A 22,146-nucleotide genomic window follows, 5' to 3' on the forward strand; every position below is an offset into this window, starting at 1 on the left:
GGGAGGCAGAGGCAAGAAGATTGCTCAAACCCTGGAGTTTAAGGTTATTGTGAGCTATGATACCACAGCATTCTACCCAGGGTGGCAGAGTAAGACTCTGTCTCAAAAAAAAAAAAAAAAAAAATTGACGTAAAGATATTTTTTCTTGGCTGGGTACAGTGACTCACACCTATAATCCTGCACTTTGCAATGGTGAGGCAGGAAGGTCATTTGAGACCAACCTGGGAAATAGTAAGCAAGACCCTGTCTCTACAAAAAAGAAAAAAATAAGCCGGGTATAGTAGTGGTGTTTGCTTGTAATCCCAGCTACTCAGCAGGCTGAGGCAGAAGAATTGCATGAGGCCAGAAGTTTGAGACCAGCCTGGGCAACAGTAAGACTCCATGTTTACAAAAAAAGAAAAGAAAAAAATTATCCGAGTATGGTGGTACACACCACTCAGCTACTCAAGAGACTGAGGCAGGAGGATCACATGAGGCCAGGAGTTTGAGGTTGCCGTGAGCTATGATGACACAACTACACTCTAGCCTGGTGACAGAATGAGATTCTGTCTCACCAAAAAAAAGTTGTATTTTTCAAATTAATCTAAACATTCAGTTTATTGCAGAAGTCTATTTTGGGGGATTTTTTTGTGACACTGAACAAGTTAGTTTTAAAGTACGTTTAGAAAAGCACATGTACAGAAATATCTAAGTCAGGTTTGGGGATGGAAGGAGTCATGTGGAGGGGACCTGCCCAGTAAGATATCTGAACAGTGTAAAACCACAGGAATCAAAGCACTACAGTATTGGCACAGAGATAGATAAATTTGTGGCTCACATTAGGGCCAGGAGCAGACTTATGTAATTGTTTTATACTTGAATTTAGTATAGAATTAAGGAGAGAGAGAAAGAGGCGTTAAAACCTTCAGTCTAACTATTGTTTGTGAGGTAGGAGTTAGGTCTCTATTTCATACCACTTACAAAACTTAAAGGCAGATATATAAATCTGTGGATCATATTAGGGCCAGGAGCAGACGTAAGTAATGGTTTTATACTTGAATTTAGTATAGAATGAAGGAGAGAGAGAGGCTTTAAAACCCTCCATCTATCTATTGTTTGTGGGTAGGAGTTAGATCTCTATTTCATACTGTTTACAAAACTTGAAGGCAGATATATAAAGTATCTAAATGTAAAAAAGATTAAAAAGTACTGTAAAGAAACACAGGAGAGGGTGGCACCTGTGGCTCAGTGGTAGGGCACCAGCCCCTTATACTGAGGGTGGCGGGTTCGAACCAGCCCTGGCCAGCTAAAACAGCAATGAGAATTGCAACAAAAAATAGCCGGGCGTTGTGATGGGTGCCTGTAGTCCCAGCTACTTGGGAGGCTGAGGCAAGAGAATCACTTAAGCCCAAGACTTGGAGGTTGCTGTGAGCTGTGATGCCACATCCCTCTATCGAGGGCGACAAAGTTTGAGACTCCGTCTTAAAGAAAAAAAATGAAAAGAAATACAGGAGAATATTGATATAATTTTGGCTATCTTTAGCAAGCAAAACCTTGAAACCATGAAGAAAAGTATTTACATAGTGGTTTCACTATGTTAAATTTAAAGCTTCCATGCAACAAATGGCATTGGAAACAAAGTTAAAAGTTGCAGAGTGGAAGAAAAGATTTGCACATGTAACAGATGAAAGTGATGTCCTTGCTAAATAAAGAGCTTCCATAGTTCAGCCAGTCAATGAGAAGAGTGGCCAGAAGATGAGTTTCATTTGGGGCTAGTTTGGGCCCCAAAATGTTTTTGAGAAAACTGCCCAGGGCTAAGCATGGTGGTACCCAGGCCTGTGCTTCCTGAATAGGCAACTCTAGCCAGTGATCGGTATGGAGGCTCTTGGGAGAAGCTGGGCTTTCCAGTCAGGGCTAATACCGGAAGACTTGGAGACTTCAGTGTGCCTGGGCCAAGGGTGGAGAGGGACCACACAGCTCTTTCAGGATTGAGATTCTGTTCTTTGTTTTCCTGCAGAAATCTGCCTTGATTGTCCAGGGGCCACGGGATGTGAAGAAGCGGGAGCTGGTCTTCCTCCAGTTCCGCTTGAACAAAAGTAGTGAGGACTTCAGTGCCATCGATTACCTCCTCTTCTCTTCTTTCCACGAATTCCTGCAAAGGTGGCCTTTAGAGTTTACAGTGGGGTTGCTATCTACCTAAATCTTATTCCAGCCTTGCACATCCCTAGGCTAGAGATGTGGGGGTGAGGGCAGGGGCAGGAAGCAGTGTTGCCAGGTAACCCACTGACCTCATGAGTTTGGCAGGTCCATTAAACCTCTCATAATAATAAAGTTCAGGGAACCTGGTGTGGGTGGCTCATCATGCACATAGTACTGGCTGATTCTGGAGAGATTATTTGATCTGGCCCATTGCCCGGGGCTCCCTTGTGACCCCTTAAGAGCAAGTCCCTTGCCTGGTACCTTGGTTTCCTTTGCAGTATGCACAGGTTTTACCCTTAGAGAGAGCTCACTGTTTTCTCCATAAGTACAGTTGACCCTGGAGCAACTCAGATGTTGGGGGACCGACCCCTGGCAGTCAAAAATCTGCATATAACTTTTGACTTCCCAAAAAACTTAACTACTAATAAACTGCTATTAATAAGAAGCCTTACCAGTAATCGGTTGATTAACACACATTTTGTATATTATACCTAATATTGTATGTTTTATAATAAAATAAATTATAGAAAAGAAAATGTCATTGAGAAAATTATAAAGGAGAGAAATATACCTACTATTCATTAAGTGGAAGTGGATCATCATACAGGTCTTCCTCCTCATCATCTTCGTGTTGAGTAGGCTGAGGAGGAGGAACGGCGGGGTTGGTTTCGCTGTCTGAAGGCAGTAGATGCAGTCCATGTCAAAGTAGACCACAAAGTTCAAACCTGTGTTTTCAAGGTGACTGGTATCTCTGTTATGAAGATGTAAGTCCTGCTGGCTGCTCTTGGTCTTCACTTATAGTGATGATTGTCCCCTGACCATAAGAAAGTTCTTGTCTACTCCACACATGCTGCTTTAGGGTCACATGGTTGTTCCATCCTTGAGAGCCCAGAATGTTCATTAAGGGCAGGAGAATTTTCTGCATGTGCCCGAGCTGAGAGTGGTTCAGTCCCAGTTTTGCTGAGCCCTGAGGTTCCATTCAGAGTAAGCGGAGCAGCAGCTATGGTGGCAGGGAGGCTGCTCCACAGCTGAACAGGAAGCACGTACCATCCTTCCTCCCCTGGAGCTTGGAGCCTCTGGCTCAGCATTTTCCACCCTTTCTGCCACCTAGAATTCCCTTTCCCTTCCCTGCTTAAAGTTGGCCTGTCTTGCCTTCCCCTTGAAAGAATTTCCAAAGGATCTCACCCCCACTCTGTGTTCCTTTCATGAGCTTCCTCAGTACAATGCTGTTGTTTCCACTTGATTATGTTAGCGTTGATTTTACTGCACCTACATCACCCTGGAGCAGATGTTGTGGGTGTGTCATCTGGCAGAGAGATCCCCAAGATATCCTCTTCCCCTTTCTGGGCCTTCCAGAGGGAGCTGACAGGTCAATGAGGGCTTCCTTGGGCTCTGCGTAAGTTCAGGATGTGGAGTTGCCGATTGCTTTGGGAGCAGGTGGTGGGAAGGAGGAGGAATTCTCCCATAGTGAGCTTCAGAGATCATGCTCTTACCTTAAGGCTGGTGATAACTCCTCCTCCATTTGGAAACTGAATGGAAAGTAAGCAGGGATGGCCCTTGTTTTTGCTGGTGACTGACGTAACAGTCAAAAATTTTAGAGAGGAAGCCGGGAGTAGGCAGCATCCTGATATGGCAGCAAAGGGACCAGCTTGCAGTGGGGGCTGGAGTCTGATCGTGTTTGAATCCTGCTGTCAGCTCTGAAATGACTTGGCTCTTTCTTCTCTCTGTCCTCCAAGCCCAGACAGGGTGGGCTTCATGCAGGCCTGTGAGAGTGCCTATTCCAGCTGGAAGTTCTCTGGGGGCTTCCGCACCTGGGTCAAGATGTCACTGGTGAAGACCAAGGAAGAAGATGGACGGGAAGCAGTGGAGTTCCGGCAGGAGGTAGGTGGCTCTGGGTTTGCTTGGAACTTCTGGCGACTTTTCCATACTTAAGAGGATGGAAAGGGACCCTGCAGAGTTTCATGTGCTAGGGAGTCTGTTCTATAGGCAGTCATATGGCTGCTGGTTCTCACAGAACACACATGTAGAGCAGAGATCACTGAGTCTTGCATGGAGATGGATGACTTTGTCCAGCTGTATCTGACATCCCGCATCCAGCCGCACTCTGAGAGCTCCTGGCAGCAGCATAGCAAATGAATTATTTGCAGAGCGGACTAGACACAGTGGTCTCTCAAGGGCCATGCACATGATGACCCATTGGGATGCAGGAGGAAAAGGCCAGCTTTTTTTGGTATTTATTTTTATCTCATCCTTTTTAACGTTTCAATTTTTGAATACTTAAAATATCTATAATATTAGAACAGTAAGTATACATTACACGTCACCTATAAAGTTATAAATATATAGGCGCATGCCGAAATATTTTTACTAATGGGAACTCTGATCAAAAAGGTTTCAGCCCACTGGCCTGGAGGCCAGAGATATGTTAGGCCTCTCTTGCTGTGATGCCCATTAGAGCTGGAGAGGACCTTGGGAAAAGATCTGGCAATAGGGATGGAGATGGGAGATTTTGACTGCTTCAATGGGGCTATTGATAAGTCACCAGCAAAAGCAAGGCCCACCCCTGCTTCTAAGGCTTCTACCATGGGAGCGGCTCTCTGCTTTCCTCCCACATCCACACTGAGAGCCGGACCATCCTGTGCATAGGTGGCCAGGTGCAGCAGAGGAAGCAAGAGGAGGCAGGTCTGTTCTCTCATCCTTTCTTCCTCCTGGGAGGTGTTCCATTTGGGCTAGAAACCAAGGGTCAGCATTAGGCCCCACTCCAACATCACTGGCCAGAGGTCATGCAGTAGTCCGGTTGAGGACTGTCTTGGTTAACATTAAACTGCTCTTTCTTGAGTTCTGGCTCCTAGGACTATTTATTCTAAGCTTGATAGTTTTGGGAGAGACTCAAAGCCAGTTTTCTTCAAGGAGACAAGCTATTTTTCTTGCCTTAAGAGATGACAGTCCTCCTGGAGATAGGACCTTAAAATATTCCTATTTTGTAAAATAACTTGTCTCCTGAATTTTTACTGTCCCCTTTGCTCCAAGAACTCCCAAGTCCTTTTCATCTGGTCCCACAGTAGCTCTGAGAAGGGAGCCTAAGTGTGTTTCCCTTTACCCATAGCTACCACCCTACCTACCCTGGCTTTCTTGGTAGCTCTAACTGTGATCTGAAGTGAAAACCCCAGAGAACCCATAAATTTGAGAAATATCTTATGCCTTTTATTATCATCTAAATCAGAAGTCTCCTGGCAGTGTCCACGAGTTCTTTTGAACAAACTTTAAATTTTTTTTTTTTTTTTTTTTTTTTTGTAGAGACAGAGTCTCACTTTATGGTCCTCGGTAGAGTGCCGTGGCCTCAAACAGCTCACAGCAACCTCCAACTCCTGGGCTTAAGCGATTCTCTTGCCTCAGCCTCCCGAGTAGCAGGGACTACAGGCGCCCGCCACAACGCCCGGCTATTCAAACTTTAAATTTTTTAAACATCAAGCTTTAAAATTTAAAATGCTTTTACATTTGATCCACTCTCTAAAGCAGTGAGATAGGCATTTGGTTACCTTTTTTGAGCGGCAAAGCTGAGACTTGGGACAGGCTCTGGTTGGGACAGGCTTCTGCCTCTGTAACCTCTCTGTTTTCCATCACACCACACAGCCTGTTTAGTAGTTGATAACTAGATCTTACCAAGCACATCTACTAAATATTTACAGGGAATGGTCAGCTGTGTGGATCTATGCAGCTATACTTTGTGCATGCAAACTTGAAAGGTTGAAATATGCTGTTTTTTTTTTTTTGAGACCCAGTTACTTTGTCACTCTTGGTAGAGTGCTGTGGCATCACAGCAACCTCAAACTCTTGTACTCAAGCCATTCTCTTGTCTCAGCCTCCCAAGTAGCTGGGACTACAGGTGTCCACCACAACGTCTGGCTATTTTTTTTTTTTTGTAGAGACAGAGTTTCACTTTATTGCCCTCGGTAGAGTGCCGTGGTGTCACACGGCTCACAGCAACCTCCAACTCCTGGGCTTAGACGATTCTCCTGCCTAAGCCTCCCGAGTAGCTGGGACTACAGGTGCCCGCCACAACGCCCGGCTATTTTTTTGTTGCAGTTTGGCCGGGGCTGGGTTTGAACCCGCCACCCTCGGCATATGGGGCCGGCGCCCTACTCACTGAGCCACAGGCGCCGCCCACGTCTGGCTATTTTTAGAGATGAGGTTTCGCTCTGGCTCAGGCTGGTCTTGAACTTGTGAGCTCAGGCAGTCCACCCACCTCAGCCTTCCAAAGTGCTATGATTGTAGGCACGAAAAAAAAAAAAAGCCACCGCACCTGGCCCAAATACACTGATCTTTTTTTTTTTTTTGAGACAAAGTCTCACTATGTTGTCCTTGGTAGCGTGCTGTGGAGTCACAGCTCACAGTAACCTCTAACTCTTGGGCTTAAGCAATTCTCTTTTCTCAGCCTCTCAAGTAGCTGGAACTACAGGTGCCTGCTGCCATGACACCCGGCTATTTTTTTTTATTGTAGTTGTCATTGTTATTTTTATTTATTTATTTATTTATTTATTTTTGAGACAGAGCCTCAAGCCGTCGTCCTGGGTAGAGTGCTGTGACATCACAGCTCACAGCAACCTCCAACTCCTGGGCTCAAGAGATTCTGCCTCCACTTCCCAAGTAGCTGGGACTATAGGTGCCCGCCACAACACCTGGTTATTTTTTGGTTGCAGCCATCATTGTTGTTTGGCAGGCTGGGCTGGATTCGAACCCGCCAGCTCAGGTGTATGTGGCTGGTGCCTTAGTTGCTTGAGCCACAGGCACCGAGCCGTCATTGTTTTTAGAAGGCCCGGGCCAAGTTAGAACCTGCCAGCCCTGGTGTATGTGGCCCGCACCCTAACCACTGAGTATGGGTGCCAAGCTGTGCTGCTCTTAGGATCAAGTATTTTGAAATATGGAATTTGCTTTTTTACTTTCATTTATTAGTTTATTTTATTTTTTTAGAGACAGAGTCTGCCTCTGTTGCCACAGCTAGAGTGCAGCAGCAGCAGCATCATAGCTCATTGCAACCTCAAACTCCTGGGCTCAAGCAATCTCCTGCCTCAGCTTCCCAAGTAGCAGGGACTACAGGCAACACCTGGCTAATTTTTCTGCTGAGAACATTTGGTTCTCAAACTCCTGAGCTCAAGTGATCCACTCACTTCAGCCTCCCAGAGTGCTAGGATTACAGGCGTGAGCCACTGCACCTGGCCTTATTTTTTTTTTACCTTTTACTGTGATTGTGAGGCTTACGTTGCAATTTGAATATGGTTTAATACCTAAAGACAGATGTCGGGGATAGGCAAAAACACCTATTGTACATGCTAGATCCTATCTGTTTCCCAAAGAACTATTAATATAGACCGAGGTAAAGCCTTTGTACTGGTCAGGATTTTTTTTTTTAACTTTTTTTTTTTTTTGAGACAGAGTCTCAAGCTGTCACCCTGGGTAGAGTGCTGTGGCATCACAGCTCACAGCAACCTCCAACTCTTGGGCTTAAGTGATTCTCTTGTCTCAGCCTCCCAAGTAGCTGGGACTACAAGCGCCCACCATAATGCCCGGCTATTTTTTTTTTTTGGTTGTAGTTGTCATCGTTGTTTGGCGGGCCGGGCTGGATTCAAACCAGCTAGTGCTGGTGTATGTGGCTGGTGCCCTAGCCGCTTGAGCTACAGGCACCGAGCCCTTTTCTTTTTTTTTTTTTTAAACTCTGCGACATGGAAGATCAGTGAATCTGGTCAGGATCTTGTGTGTATGAGGTTTTTGGCACTCTCTCCTAAAGATGATGTGAGGAGAGCCAAGGTCTGAGTTTTCCATCCTACTCTCCTTTCCTGGGGCCCAGGCAGGAGAAGGGCACACAAAAGTGGTAACACTGCTCTTCTTTCTTTATGTCTAGACGAGTGTGGTTAACTACATTGACCAGAGGCCAGCCGCTGAAAAAAGTGCTCAGTTGTTTTTTGTGGTCTTTGAATGGAAAGATCCTTTCATCCAGAAAGTCCAAGATGTAAGTATTATTTAAGATGATGAGAGCAGTCTCCCCATTTTGAAGTAGTTTTGGCTCATTCTTGCAGATGGGTAAGTCTGTCTACCTGTACTCATCTTCCTTCAGAGCACAAAGTCGTTTCTCATCTCCATTTATGACATGGAGTTATGCATGCTTTGTGTTTGATCTCGTTTTCATCACTAGATTATTGTCTCTATGAAGGAGGGGACTTTGTTATGTTGTTCACCATAATTTATCTGCTATCTAACAGGGTGCTTAGCACAAAGCTGCTTAGTAATATTCCTTGAATAAACTGAATAGAAAACATTAAGTCACTATACAGATAACTCCTATTGGAAATCATTCTTTTTTTTTTTTGAGACAGAGTCTCTCTATGTTGCCCTGGGTAGAGTGGTGTGGCGTCACAGCTCACAGCAACCTCAAACTCTTGGGCTTAAGCAATTCTCTTGCCTCAGCCTCCCGAGTAGCTGGGACTACAGGCGCCCGCCACAATGCCCGGCTGTTTTTTAGAGATGGGGTCTTGCTCTTGCTGGTCCTGAACTCCTGAGATCAGGCCATCACCCACCTCAGCCTCCTAGAGTGTTGGTATTACAGGCATGAGCCACCACTCCTGGCCTCATTTAGACATTTTTGTTGTCTCAGTTTATATCTTTTTATGTAGTCTGTCTCTCAAAGTCTTATAGTTAATTATTTTTGATAATTTTCCTTTTTTCTTCATATTAAAGATATGAGTGGTTTATATACCAGAGTTATATTAAGAGTATTCTGAATTTGTGTACTAACATTTCCCATGGGTTATATGCTTCAGATGATTTCTTATTGCATGTCCTTTCCTTTCAGATTGAAGAACTCTCTTTAGCATTTTTTTCTCCCCTCCTCCTTTTCTTTTTTACAAACCCTCGTGTGGAGGGCTGACTTTCAATAGACTGCAGTTGAGGGAGCTGCTCTGCTATGTATGAAGCCCTGACCCAGAAGCAGATCGTCTACAAATGGTTTAGCACCAGGTTCCACATGAACACGCAGTGTGTGATGGGCGAGGGGCTAGCTGCCTTTCCCAGGATGAGGGGTGCTTTGCACCCAGGCCCACTGGTGCGTGCATGGGCATGTGCAATGGCCGGTGAGTGGGGACAGTGTAGGACTGGCTGTTAGAGGCTAACCGAGACTCCATGGTGCTGCTGATCAGTGCCTGGGTAGGCATCTTTAGCATGTCTTTCTTTTCTTTCTTTTTTAAATTTCAGGTTAATGTGAGGGTACAGATGATTAGGTTACATTGTTTGTGTTTGTTAGGTAAAGTTCAAGTTGTGGTGCCCTTTACCCAGGACGTGTGCTATAAACCCTTATGTTGTGTCTGTTAGGTGAGAGCACACCAATCCTCTTCTTTTTTCTCCCCCTTGAGTTGAATTGTGTTTTTCTCTTGTATGGGCATGTATTTGTTCATTTTTTGGTTTCATATTAGTATTGAGTACATTGAATACTTGCTTTTCAGCATTTTTATAAGACAGTGCTGGTGGTGATGAATTCCCTTAATTTTGTTTGTCCGGGAATGTCTCTTTTACTCCTTTATGTTTGAGGGATGGCTTCCTGGGTATAGTATTCTTGGTTGAAAATTATTTTCTTTAAATGTATTATCCCATTCACTCCTGTTCTATGAGATTTCTGCTGAGAAGTCTGCTGCCAGACACATTGAGCTCCTTTATGTTATTTGTTTTGTTTTCAGTATCTTCTCTTTGTCCTTGACCTTTGAGAGTCTTGATTATTATATGCCTTGGGATAGTCTTAGTTGATGTTTTTTGACCCTTTTTGGATATTCATATCCTTCTCTAAGTCTGGAAAGTTCTCTGCTATTATTTCTTTGAATAATCTTTCTACCCCTATCACTTTCTCCAGTCCCTCTTTAAGGCAAATGACTCTTAGATTTTGCCCTTTGAAGGCTACTTTCCAGATCTCATTAAGTGTTCTTAATTCTTTTTTCTTTGTTCTCCTTTGACTATATTTTCAATAGCCTGTCTTTGAGCTCACTAATTCTTTCTTCTGCTTGTTCAATTCTATTGTATTGAGACACTCTGATGCATTTTTAAGTTAATTACTTATATTTCTTAGCCCCAGGATTTGTTTTATTTTTAATTATTCCAATATCTTTGTTAAATTTCTCTGATAATTTTTTTAATTGATTCTTTGTGTTTTATTGAAGGTCCTTGCGTTTGTTCAAAACAAAGCAGCTATTTTTGAATTCTCTGAGAAGTCACACATCTGTTGTCTCTCTAGTGTTAGTCAGTGGCACCTTACTTCTATTTCATGAGGTTTTTATTTCCCTATATGTTCTTGGTGCTTGTGGAAGTTTGTCTGTCTGGGCATGAAGAATTAGGTATTTATTCCAGTCTTTACAGTCTGACCTTGTTTGTACCTGGCCATTTTCAGAGGACCTTCCATAAACTGAAAGGAGACTAATTGATGAGTTCTCTAAGTGTGTGATCACCACAGCTGTTTCAGCTTAAGAGGGCATACTAAGGCCAGCTATACTGGAACTCTCCTGAAGACTTTAAGATATCTGGTCCTAATGGACCTGAGGATGATCAGGGAGAATGCTGGGTTCCCAGGCAAAGTCCCTCACTTATTTCTCTCTCTCTCCACCAAAAGGAAGGAATCACTGCACTGAGCTGCCTGGACTTGGGGGAGATGTGAGGCAGGCACTCCTGACCCCCGCAGCTGATGTTGTGCTAGGTTGCATGCCAAACCCACAGGCTTCCAAACCCACACAGTAGTGGAGCTTGCCTAAGGACCATGGTTGCCACAGCCTGGATGCCACTGAAATTTATTCAGGGCTCAAGGGCACTGTAGTCAGCCAGTTATGAAATAGACCAGAAATTGATTTTCTTCCATTGGGTGGTAGATTTTCCCCTGATTGCTGTTAAGCTAAATGCTCTCTTCATGGGCACTGGCCTGGAATCCAGGGCCACAGGATTCTGCCCATTGCTGTGTTCTGCTGTGGTGGAGCTGGCCTTAACGTTCTGGCATAAAGTCCTGTACTCACTTCCCTCTTTCTCCCTCAAGTTCACAATTTTCTCTGAACTGTTGCCTGCTATGGTTAGGGGAGAAATGTTGTAGGCAATATGAGACCCTCTTCAGTGCGTCTTTTCTCGTTACCATGCTAAAACCAGATATAGTGCTCTTTTGCCTGTTTTTTTTTGGCTTTTGTGAAGGTGCTTTCTTGATGGGTAGTTGTTCAATTAGTGTTCCTCCAGAGAGACAATCATTGGATACTTCTCTTCAGATATCTTGTTCTACCTCCTCTAATGCCAAACTCTCAGACTCACAATCTTAGAAGGGAAAAAATAACTGGACAGCTTTGCTAATGAAACATTTATGACATATCATCCCCTAAAGCCAGTCCCAAGTCTAGTATCTATATTGGCATTCAGACCATCACAAAATGTCCCAACATGATCGTTACTTAGGGGAAGAAATTTTACAGCTAAGACTCAAATATGTACACTTTTAACCCTAGGTAGGGATTCCATGATGCTGATGTGCTCCATAACCCCACTAATCCATATTAATTATGGATTGGCAAGGCTATATGAAGATGCATGTGCAAATGCTAAGTGAATCAAGACTAAATGAAAATACAATACCATGCAGCTACATGTGAAAGGTGTAATCAAACATTTTTCAACCTATATTCAGTATGAGGTTCCTATTATGGGCCAATAAGAGCCCCATACTTGAGGCATGCTTTACTTAACACTGTCATTCACAGCAGGCTCAGCCAGTGGTGGTTTATAACTAACCACTTTGCATATGTGAACACTGAGGCTCATATTGTCTAAGGTCACCTGGCTAAATTGGACTTCAAAGTGTTTTATTTTTACCAGGCTGGGGAATTCAGAAATCCAAGATAAGACCTCTATCTTAAATAGTAACATTTAGAGGAGTGAGCAATTTATTGCTTTAAAATTTTTATTTCTGGAACATAACTGTGAAAGAGTTTGTAGGATAAATAGTTCTGCTAAAATCCAGGGAGGGTTTTGGCTTAATGGTCAGAGAAAGTTCTGAGACTTTGAAGGATTAATATGTCTACATAGGAGGAGAAAGGTCATGGGGAAAATAAGAGGAGCAGAGACACAGGGACAGGAATCCACAAGGTGGTTTTGGGAAGTAAGATAGTCATTGGACTAGACAGGAGGAAAAGTCTGAAACTAACTATGAGATGGGAAGAAAACAAGAGGAACTGACTTTCTTATGAATTGGTTATTTTTAGGAACATTTGTCTCACAGCAAGGTCACTTACTGTTGGATTAGGCCACAAATTAAAAGTCAGTATTGAAAATCTTATTTGAAGAACAAGTTTCTTCCTTTCAGTATCACTTTATTATAAGGGAGGGTATTTTTTACCTCAAACAGATCTGTGAACATTGAAAGCACAGTCTGAATGAAATATAGAATTACGACAATTCAGAACTCACGTTTTTCTTAAAGCCCTAATAATTTAGGGCTTATAATAATAATTTGACAATAACACTACTATGACTTAAGAATCAAAATTGCAACAAACTACTAATCCTGTGTGTGTTTGTTTCACAGATAATCACTGCCAATCCTTGGAACACAATTGCTCTCCTCTGTGGTGCCTTCTTGGCATTATTTAAAGCAGCAGAGTTTGCTAAACTGAGTGTGAAATGGATGATCAAAATTAGAAAGAGATACCTTAAAAGGAGAGGGCAGGCAACAAACCACGTAAGCTGAAGTTGCCTTGTTCATGGAACTGCTCACATTGATGAAGTTCTTATTACTTCCATGTTGATAAACTGAGCTACCATCCATCCTGTACTCACTTGAAGAAATGGGGCCTTGCTGGGAGGAACAACAGCTTCTAGCCCCAAAGGAGACTGTTTAGAGCCTAATAGAGAAGATCCAATGGGTAACCTAAAAGTTATTTAAGTATTTAAATTATTAATGATCATTTTGAAGAGCTGTCTAATGAGTCATGAGTAGGATTTATGGAAGATGCCTCTCTTCCTGTTTGGTTCATTGTATAGTGAAGCACTACCAGGATAATTTAAGGTTCTACTTTTTACCTTAGAGTTTCCCCTGAGCTTTTGAAAGTGGACAGAAAAGAGTGTGATTTTCTTTTTCCAAAAAGCCTATCAAAATATGCGGGTCATGCTTTGGAACCTACATACTGTATAGAAAGAAAGGTAAAACTCTTACGACTTTGGCATACTTGCCATTGACATTACCTAGCCCCTGACGAGCTCTCTCATTTGTTAAATATTAAATGAGACTTTAAAGCTACTAGAAACTAGTAATTAAATTTCTTATGTCCTGACTAGCTACTTACTTGTCTGTCTAGAATATTTGTTAATACAAGAATGAGTTTAGAGTCATTAGCACTCAGAAGCACTCGGACAGATGTACATAGTAGATGCCCACTCAGTATATTTTCATGTTTTCATTAATAGGTAAATAAAAGTTAGGTTAATAGAAAAGGAGTATGCTAGGATGAATATCTGCTAAATCAGCAGGGACCAGTACTTTTTTTTTTTTTGAGACAGAGTCTCACTTTGTTGCCCTTGGTAGAGTGCTGTGGTATAACAGCTCACAGCAACCTCTAACTCTTGGGCTTAATTGATTTTCTTGCCTCAGCCTCCCAAGTAGCTGGGACTACAGGCGCCTGTCACCCGCCTGGCCTATTTTTTTGTTGTAGTTGTCATTGTTCTGTAGCAGGCCCAGACCAGGTTTGAACCTGCCTGCCTCAGTGTATGTGGCCGGCGCCCCACCCAGTGAGCTATGGGTGCCATACTTTCATTCTGCAACCTCCAAAAATAGAAGGTAGTGTGAGTCTGAATTCTTAGGATGGATGGATCTGACTCACAAGTTATGTCCTAACTGCTTCCAAGGAAGGGTAGGTTGTGTGTGGCAATTGATGGTGGGTGGCCAGGAAGAGTAACATATTATGCCCCATTAATCAGCTATGTAAAGTCTTTATTGTGTCCTTCAAGATCACCTAAGAAAGATCAGGCGTGGTGGTTCATGCCTGTAATTGTAGCACTCTGGGAGGCTGAGGCAGGTGGATAGCTTGAGCTTTCGGGTTTGAGACCAGCTGAGCAAAAAAGTGAGACCCCATCTCTACTAAAAATAGAAAAAACTGAGGCAAGAGGATCACTTGAGTCTAAGAGTTGGGCTGTGAGCTATGATGCCATGGCACTCTACCCGGGGCAACAGCTTGAGACTGTGTCAAAAAAAAAAAAATCACCTGAGAAAGGGGCTCTTCAATATGACCCTCAAAGGTTTCAGCCTAGCTTTTGACAAAAGATGAGTACTTATAAAAAGCCATATAGCTATTTTTCACATTGACTGATTTAAAGTTACAAAAATTGTTTCTAGTGTTTTAAGTTACCGTATTTTGCCCATGTATAAGGTGCTCCTGTGTGTAATGTGCACCCATGTTTTTGGCCCAAACTTTCAGGAAAAGAACTTTCCTTTTAATTTTTTAAATCAAATTAAAAGCTTAAAGCTTGCAGTGTGTGAACACTATTTTGACATTTCCAAGGGATTTTCCAGTAATTAAAAAAAAATAGATTCCTAGCTCCTACCTAAAGTGTAGGAAGAGAAATAACGTTGTTCTTTGTTCGCGCAAAATGCTTTCATTCCATAAGTTCAACAAAACAGTTACTCTATTCCAGGGTATTATTTGCATATGAATATCATTACTACTTTCTGGAGTTACTCTTTTAAAACACATGAGCATAAATAATTTAAAACATTCACATAGATACGGAATTAGTACTGTCCATGTATAATGTGCGTCCTTATTTTTCCCTCCAAGTTTGGGCAAAATAAGTACATTATACATCGCAAACTATGATATTTATGTGGCCATTGTATCCAAAGAAGACTTGGTAACATTTTATAAATTTCATAATCTGGCTTTAGATAATCCAAAGAGAATGATTCAAATGTTTGAATAGGGCATTTTCTTTTTTCTTTTGAGACAGCAGTCTCACTCTGTCACCTGGACTAGCATGTCCTGGCCTCAGTCTAGCTTACAGCAACTTCAAACTCTTGGACTGAAGCAGTCTTCCTGCTTCAGTCTCTAGAGTAGTGTGACTACAGACATGTACCACCACACCTGGCAATTAAGTTTTCTATTTTTAGTAGAGATAGGGTCTCACTCTTGCTCAGGCTGGTCTCAAAGTCCTGAGCTCAAGTGATCTTACTGTCTCTGCCTCACAGAGTGCTAGGATTACAGGCATGAGCTATGATGCTTAGTTCCTTTTTTCTTTTTTTTGCAGTTTTATGGCAGGGGCTGGGCTTGAACCTGCCACCTCTGGCATATAGGGCTGGCACCCTACTCCTTTGAGCTACAGGCACCGCCCCTTAGTTCCCTTTTTATCTCATGTCTAACTTAGCAGCAAGAAACATTTTTGGTTTAATTATTAAAAGTAAACTTGTGTCAACAAACATTCCCTGATACTTCCCTGCTTCATAGAAACATGCCAATTCAAATTTTAGCCTAGCTCTCTTTATAAAATCTTATTGTAGGTCAAATGCAAAGCCAGGCATAAAAGCTTACATTAACAATATTGGAAAATAGGTGTTTTTTTTTTTAAAAGCATCTGTAACGATGATATATCACTTTGATATTACCCAAACAGCTAATAAAATTTGCTTCAATGAGCATACAAAAACTCTATTTCCTACATTGTGGAAAATTAAGAGACCTATAAAATATACTGTTAATGCAAGTAGATCATTAGGAATTAAGTGAACTTTTTTTTTTTTTTTTTTTTTTTTTGTGGAGACAGAGTCTCACTTTATGGCCCTCGGTAGAGTGCTGTGGCATCACATAGCTCACAGCAACCTCCAACTCCTGGGCTTAAGTGATTCTCTTGCCTCAGCCTCCCGAGTATCTGGGACTACAGGCGCCCGCCACAACGCCCGGCTATATTTTGGTTGCAGTTCAGCCGGGGCCGGGTTTGAACCCACCACCCTCGGTATATGGGGCCGGCGCCTTACCGACTGAGCCACAGGTGCCGCCGTAAGTGAACATTTTTTACTTGTTCAAAGAAATGAAAGTCCAGTCCGGCTACTCTTCAGTAAAATATACCTTTAGATCTAACCTTAGCTTTCTGGAAAGGTAGAAGGGCTTGCCTTTTCAGTCTGTTTTGTAGTAGGATCATCCTTTCAACTGTGCTGTCCCTGAGCTGTTGGCAGTACCTTTATTTGGCCTGTGTTGGTGTGGAGAATCTGGAAAAAGCACCTTCATCTGTTGGCCACAACAAGGTGGCTCTTTAATAATACCTGCTACTAGAGAATGCAGTAAAATGTGACCCTGTACCAAAAGGAAGCATCTCTTCCAGGGCCACAGAGAGGGAAAGGAAGTGCTTTCATGATTAGTGTGCAGAACCTGTGTTAGGAGTTTTTAATTGAAGCACAAATATTAGTAATTGAAAACGCTTTATAATAATAATGTCTGACTTGTAATTCCTACAGTCTCCCTGCTTATCACAAAAAGTGGTTATTTATTATGGATTATAATTAAAACTAGCCTCCAAGTAAGTCAAACCGATCCTCTGACAGGAACAGGAAGGAGCATATAAGGATAGCCTAAAGCTTAGAATTTGGGGCATATGTTCTATAAAACAGATATATTTTGGTAAATGTCTGGAACTTTCATTCTAGCACACAATCTTCCTATTTTTTAATTAGAACACATCCCTCAAATTTTCTCAAAAATTTCTATGAAATATATGTGTGTATCTATAAAGAGGGACAAGCTTCTCCTGTATGCCTAACGTTAGAGCCAAAAATAGCAAAGATGACATAAGGCAAAATACAAACATAGACTTTATTAAATGCTGTTCAATCCCCCAGTGAAGATCTTTCATTACAAAACAGTTTTTCCACACAACTGTAAGTTAAGAGATTGGAATGGTACTCGGATAACAAAAGATGTGAGAAATACTTGACCAAGTAAAAACATACAAGACCTATATAGTCAACGGCATTTCCTTTAAATAAAGCCAGGCAGTGATAGCTAGCACTCGGTATCACCACACCGTGGGACTCAAAGCCTCCATCCCTGGGTTAGGAGGGACTTGGGGGAAGGGCAGGTAGAGGACTGGAAAGGCCCTGCCTTCAGCCTTTGAGAGGAAGAGGAATGAATTTAGAGGCAAGCTGAGTATTCACATGAGCTGTCTCTACTAATCTGTTCATCACTCCGGGGAGTTGCAGATGAAGGGATATATTCATGAAGAACAATCTGAAGAATTTTGGTTTACTTTCCCAGCTTTTATTTATATTTTGTGCTTTTAAAAACCTGGAGATTTAAGGTTTTACTCTAATTCCAGAGTACAGTAATATTTTCAGTGAGGGAGGACTTGGGGCAGGTAATTCCCCCCATCCTATTTCTGGGAGAGACAAAGGGAAGGATAAGGATGATACCTTAGTTTTATTTTAGGAAGTGTTCTTTTTCCTAGGATATAACTAAGGTCTGCAGCAATATGAAAAGCACATTATAAAAGAAAAAAATATACAGAGCAGACTACCATATCTATGTGCAACACAATCAAAGAAGAATTCAAGTCATAATTCTTACCACTCCCATAATTATCTCATTCATATCATAGATAAAATTCATTCGTTTCTGTGAAACTTTAGAAGTGACACATCAATGATTAGACAAAAGTTACAATATACTGTGGCCATGATATAGCACAGGGCTATGTTTAGTCCGTGTATTTTTTCATTTACAGTTGCCAGGAAACAAATTGGCCTTTTAATTATATTATACTGATGAGGTTTTTTTGGTAATTTTTACATATTTCAAAAAAGTATACAAAACTGCCTATCCAGCAGAGGAGATAGGCTTTTTTTTTTTATTCAGCACTTGCAGTGCTGAGAATACTGTCCGTGCTATAAGTACTGTTCTGGTTTTCTAGAACTTTCTTTAGCTTTAGCTCTTCTAATTTTTTCCACAGTTCTTCACGTTCCAATTCTTTCTTTTTCTCTCTGTAGATAAACCAAAAATTTTGTAATCAGAAATTTATTTCAGAACTCGAAGAGACGTACTGTTTGGCAAACCACTGGAGAACACATCTTTCCCATATTTCATTTTACCTGCCTCTCCTAAAGCATTGAAGTCCAAATAACCTGGAGCACCTAACTTCTTCCTGCCACTCTCCTAAGTGTAGTTACTAAGTCTGTGCATCTCCTGTACCACCTGGAAGTTGTTACTTTCCCTCATATTTTATTACCATCAGTACACATGATTTGTGCTCTACAATTGACAAAGTACTTTAACCTTAATTTTCTCATGTAAATTTCTTGCTGTACTAGTCACATCGCTGTTATAAACAAAGACAGAAGAGGCTGTCGACTAGGTCAGGCTGAAACCCTGCCCTTCACCACACCATGCAGAAGCCGCTAACTAGTTTGTATCTTAACCATCTCCTGTTTCTTACACGTAAAATGAAAAATTTAAAGTTTAAATGATCTCTCAAAAACAGAGGAAATCATCTTATATGTGCTTTCAGCTACTTAATTTCAACACCAAGGAAAACATTTCTGAATAACTTGTACCAGATAATTCTGAAAAGATGTACAGAGGGTGCCAAATGTATACACAAAAATTTTAAGAAAAGAACTATATTACAAATATTCAAGTCACGTTTGACTTCTGCAGTCACAAGAGGTGCTCAAGGTAACTTGTATTCATCGTTAGTATGGATATATTATTAGTTTTTTTTTTTTTTTGAGATGGAATCTCACTCTGTCACCCTGAATAGAGTGCCATACCATCATAGCTCACAGCAACCTCAAACTCTTGGGCTCAGGTGATCCTCTTGCCTCGGGTTTTCTATCTTTTAGTAGAAATGGGCTCTCACTCAGATGGGTCTTGAACTTCTGAACTCAAGCAAACCACCTACCTCGGCCTCCCAGAGTGCTAGGATTATAAATGAGGCAATGACCTAGTCATATTGTTACAATTTTAATATAGCCTTTTCCAATGTGTGTACATTTTTTTGGCAAGGGCATCTTCTGTATATATGGACTTGTAAAAACACAGGCTTGTATTTTTGGAATTATGTATGATTTAAAAGGACAAATCTTTCTAAAGCAAAGCTGTCCAACCTTTTGTTTTCGCTGCCACACACTAGAAGAGTAAGAGTTGTCTTGGGTAGCACATTAATACTTAAACACTGTTGAAAGCCAACTAACAAAAAAAAAAAAATCTGCGTATACTTTTCATGAAACCTGATACCACAGATAAGCACAAATGTCCTCACAAAATCCACATGCAGGCTGTAGGTTGGACACCTGTTTTAAAGTATTTTCTAATTTATGCAGATAGTAAGAAATAGTGATTATTCTTAGTCATGTGAGGTATGTATTTAGTTCCATATGATCCCAGTCAACTTTTCTTTCTTCCCAGTGCTTCCTGAAGCTCAAACCATGTGCCTAACTTCTATTCCTGCCTGAATGCGATTTAAAAGAAATAATACAGGGCGGCGCCTGGGGCTCAAGGAGTAGGGCGCCGGTCCCATATGCCAGAGGGGGAGGGTTCAAACCCAGCCCCGGCCAAAAACCAAAAAAAAAGAAACAATACGTTGAGTTAGTTATTGATGGGCTAGGATGGCCTTGATGAAGGACTATCCATTTTTAACTCAACACAAGAAAACCAAGATTAGGAACTTGTAGTCAATTTCTAAACAGAACAGGTAATATACTGATTAGAAGTAAATGGTAGCTATTATCCTCAAATGATGTGTGGGCTCAGGTATAACAGTTACTGCCCACTTAGTTTTAAAAGGCCCTTCTTAAGTTTAAAATAGATACAGAGAAGGAAATGATTATTTTATAGTAGGTTGTTAAATTCTTAAAAAGAGGTAATCACAAAGGCATGTTCCTAAAGGCTGATATGTGCTGTCCGTCTCTAAAATACATACGATTGTAGCGAACATTAATAGTACATTAAAAGCCATAAACATATCATATGAGTTCCCTTTTCCAAAAGGAGAAATATGCTGACTTCAAAATACCACCTTCTGATAATCTGCAGCATAAGAACTATCAACTGTAATAAAAACAGTTAAAGAGCTCCCTGTGGAAGGAACCTCTTGTGGACAAAATCAACTTTCATAAATACAAGGTAAGAAATCAAATTGCACAACTGGAAGATATGTCCAAAAAACAATCAATCAAAAAAAAGAAATCAAATTGTATTCGTTGGTATTTAAAATCCAGCATAAAGTGTATTTCACAATATAGATAAGGCCCAGAGCTGAAATAACTAGGATTTATTATCCACATTTAAATCATAAGCTAACCAGTAGGGGAAATATTTAACAACCTCAAATTATTAATATGCTTTTTTGCTTAACAAATTTATAAAAATACTGGGGCTAGTTTATCTGGAAATGACAAGCATTTAAGAGACTTATAATGCTTAATGTAATACAATAGATTTTTTAAAACACTGTAATTTTAACATATATTTCTGAATTGAATCACATTCAACTAACCTAAAATGTGTAGACAATTTGGTAATTCAAAATATCAAGTACCCCTAAAAAAAAAAAAAAAAAAATTGAGTACCTCTGTCTTTCAGCTTTGTATGAGCCAGTGAGGTCATCAAAAAGCTTGCCATTCATTTCCATCAGGGTTTTCAGCACATTGTATACCAGTGCTACAATGGTCCTGAAATGACAATAAACCAGTCCTGGATTATTGATGCTGCTGACAGAGAGGAAATGTAACATTATCATCTCTAACATAGTTTACATCTTGGCTAATCATTTAATTCATTTTAGAGATGATAAAACTTAGGTTAAAAAGACTTTCAATTTGCTTGAGGTCACACAGCCAGTAGTAGAGATGGTCTTACTGAAAAAATTACATCTTTCCCACTTCATCATGCTTAGAATAAACTCTTAGCTAAAAATGTTCTGGTTATCTTTATTTCTGCTCTAAAGTCTCATGTCTGAAACCTTGAATAACAACATAAAAGAAGATGAAAAAGAGCCAACCAGCAAAACTTGTTAAGAACAAAATAGCAAGCAGGATAAAGATAATATAGAAGTTAGAGAGAAAATATATACGTTCTAAATATCACTATAATCTTAAGCACTTCAGTTTTCCCCTGGGTCAGTGCTATCTGTATAGTTAGGACTACACATTAGGAACAGATCAATACAACTGAATTAAGTGAGTAGTCCAATGTCTTCTGCAGTTAATTTGGTCTCCCCAAAAAGAGTTTGACACTGCTGCAGAATGTTACACCAGATAGTCACACCTACAGAGATTTGCAATTTTAAATTAACATTAAGACCATAAGCTAAAGAACATACAGACACATAATATTTACAGCTTTGTAAAGCTCTATGTATCTAAAATATGGAACAGAATAAAACTGTGATGTTAACCTTGGAATAAGTTCTAAATCTGTATAGTTTCACGTCTGAGGGTAGGAAATAAAATGGCAAAAAGTTTAAAAAACCAAAACTATAAGAAAAACATGACCAAAATAAAAGATACTTACGGATTCCAGTGTTCTTTGGAAATTTTGTACAAACTGGCAAACATAATTGGCAGAATTTTATCAATATTCTCCTCAATTAAACTAAGAATATATTCATTATTCCAGAAGTACAATGCCCTTTCTGCAACCTAAAAAAAAAAAAAAAAAAAATTTACATATGCCAAAGCTAGAAAGAGAAAAAGAGATTAAAAATAGTTTCACTGAAAACATCATACCTGAAAATGAGAACTAGATACACACTTGGATATCTGCTTAAAAAGTGGCTCTTCAATTTTTTTAAATTGTGTTGGTTCAATGACGTCTAAGATTTCTTCAATTTCTCCTAAAAACATCACCTAGGTTAAAAAAATTTTCTTTAAGAAACATAATATATCAAATATAGAATCCATACAAATGAGCATGTTAATCTAAGTGGGTAGTA

At 40.7% G+C, this 22,146-nt stretch overlaps 2 protein-coding genes across 10 annotated transcripts in view; one reads left to right on the forward strand and one right to left on the reverse strand.

Annotated features, from left to right (window-relative positions):
- PACC1 (proton activated chloride channel 1) overlaps window positions 1–13,158 on the forward strand; it is a 53,056-nt gene extending 39,898 nt beyond the window's left edge. For 8 of the 9 annotated variants that reach the window (XM_053604093.1, XM_053604094.1, XM_053604096.1 and 5 more), the window contains 4 exons: window positions 1,997–2,139; window positions 3,915–4,059; window positions 8,078–8,185; window positions 12,767–13,158. In XM_053604093.1, coding sequence (XP_053460068.1) covers window positions 1,997–2,139; window positions 3,915–4,059; window positions 8,078–8,185; window positions 12,767–12,928 — 558 coding nt within the window. In that variant the 3' untranslated portion in view covers window positions 12,929–13,158. Of the gene's footprint in view, window positions 1–1,996; window positions 2,140–3,914; window positions 4,060–8,077; window positions 8,190–12,766 lie in introns of those variants that run through there. The other variant, XM_053604097.1, reaches the window with a different exon arrangement.
- Window positions 13,159–17,009: 3,851 nt separating this feature from the next.
- Window positions 17,010–22,146, reverse strand: part of PPP2R5A (protein phosphatase 2 regulatory subunit B'alpha) — an 82,881-nt gene continuing 77,744 nt past the window's right edge. Inside the window, exons 10-13 of the mRNA XM_053604088.1 lie at window positions 21,941–22,060; window positions 21,726–21,853; window positions 20,783–20,884; window positions 17,010–18,196 (exon numbers count right to left, since the gene is read on the reverse strand). Of these exons, the coding sequence (XP_053460063.1) occupies window positions 18,064–18,196; window positions 20,783–20,884; window positions 21,726–21,853; window positions 21,941–22,060 (483 nt within the window). The 3' untranslated portion in view covers window positions 17,010–18,063. The remainder of the gene's footprint in view (window positions 18,197–20,782; window positions 20,885–21,725; window positions 21,854–21,940; window positions 22,061–22,146) is intronic.

This window comes from Nycticebus coucang, chromosome 10 (genome assembly GCF_027406575.1).
Source record: "Nycticebus coucang isolate mNycCou1 chromosome 10, mNycCou1.pri, whole genome shotgun sequence".
Taxonomy (NCBI): domain Eukaryota; kingdom Metazoa; phylum Chordata; class Mammalia; order Primates; family Lorisidae; genus Nycticebus; species Nycticebus coucang.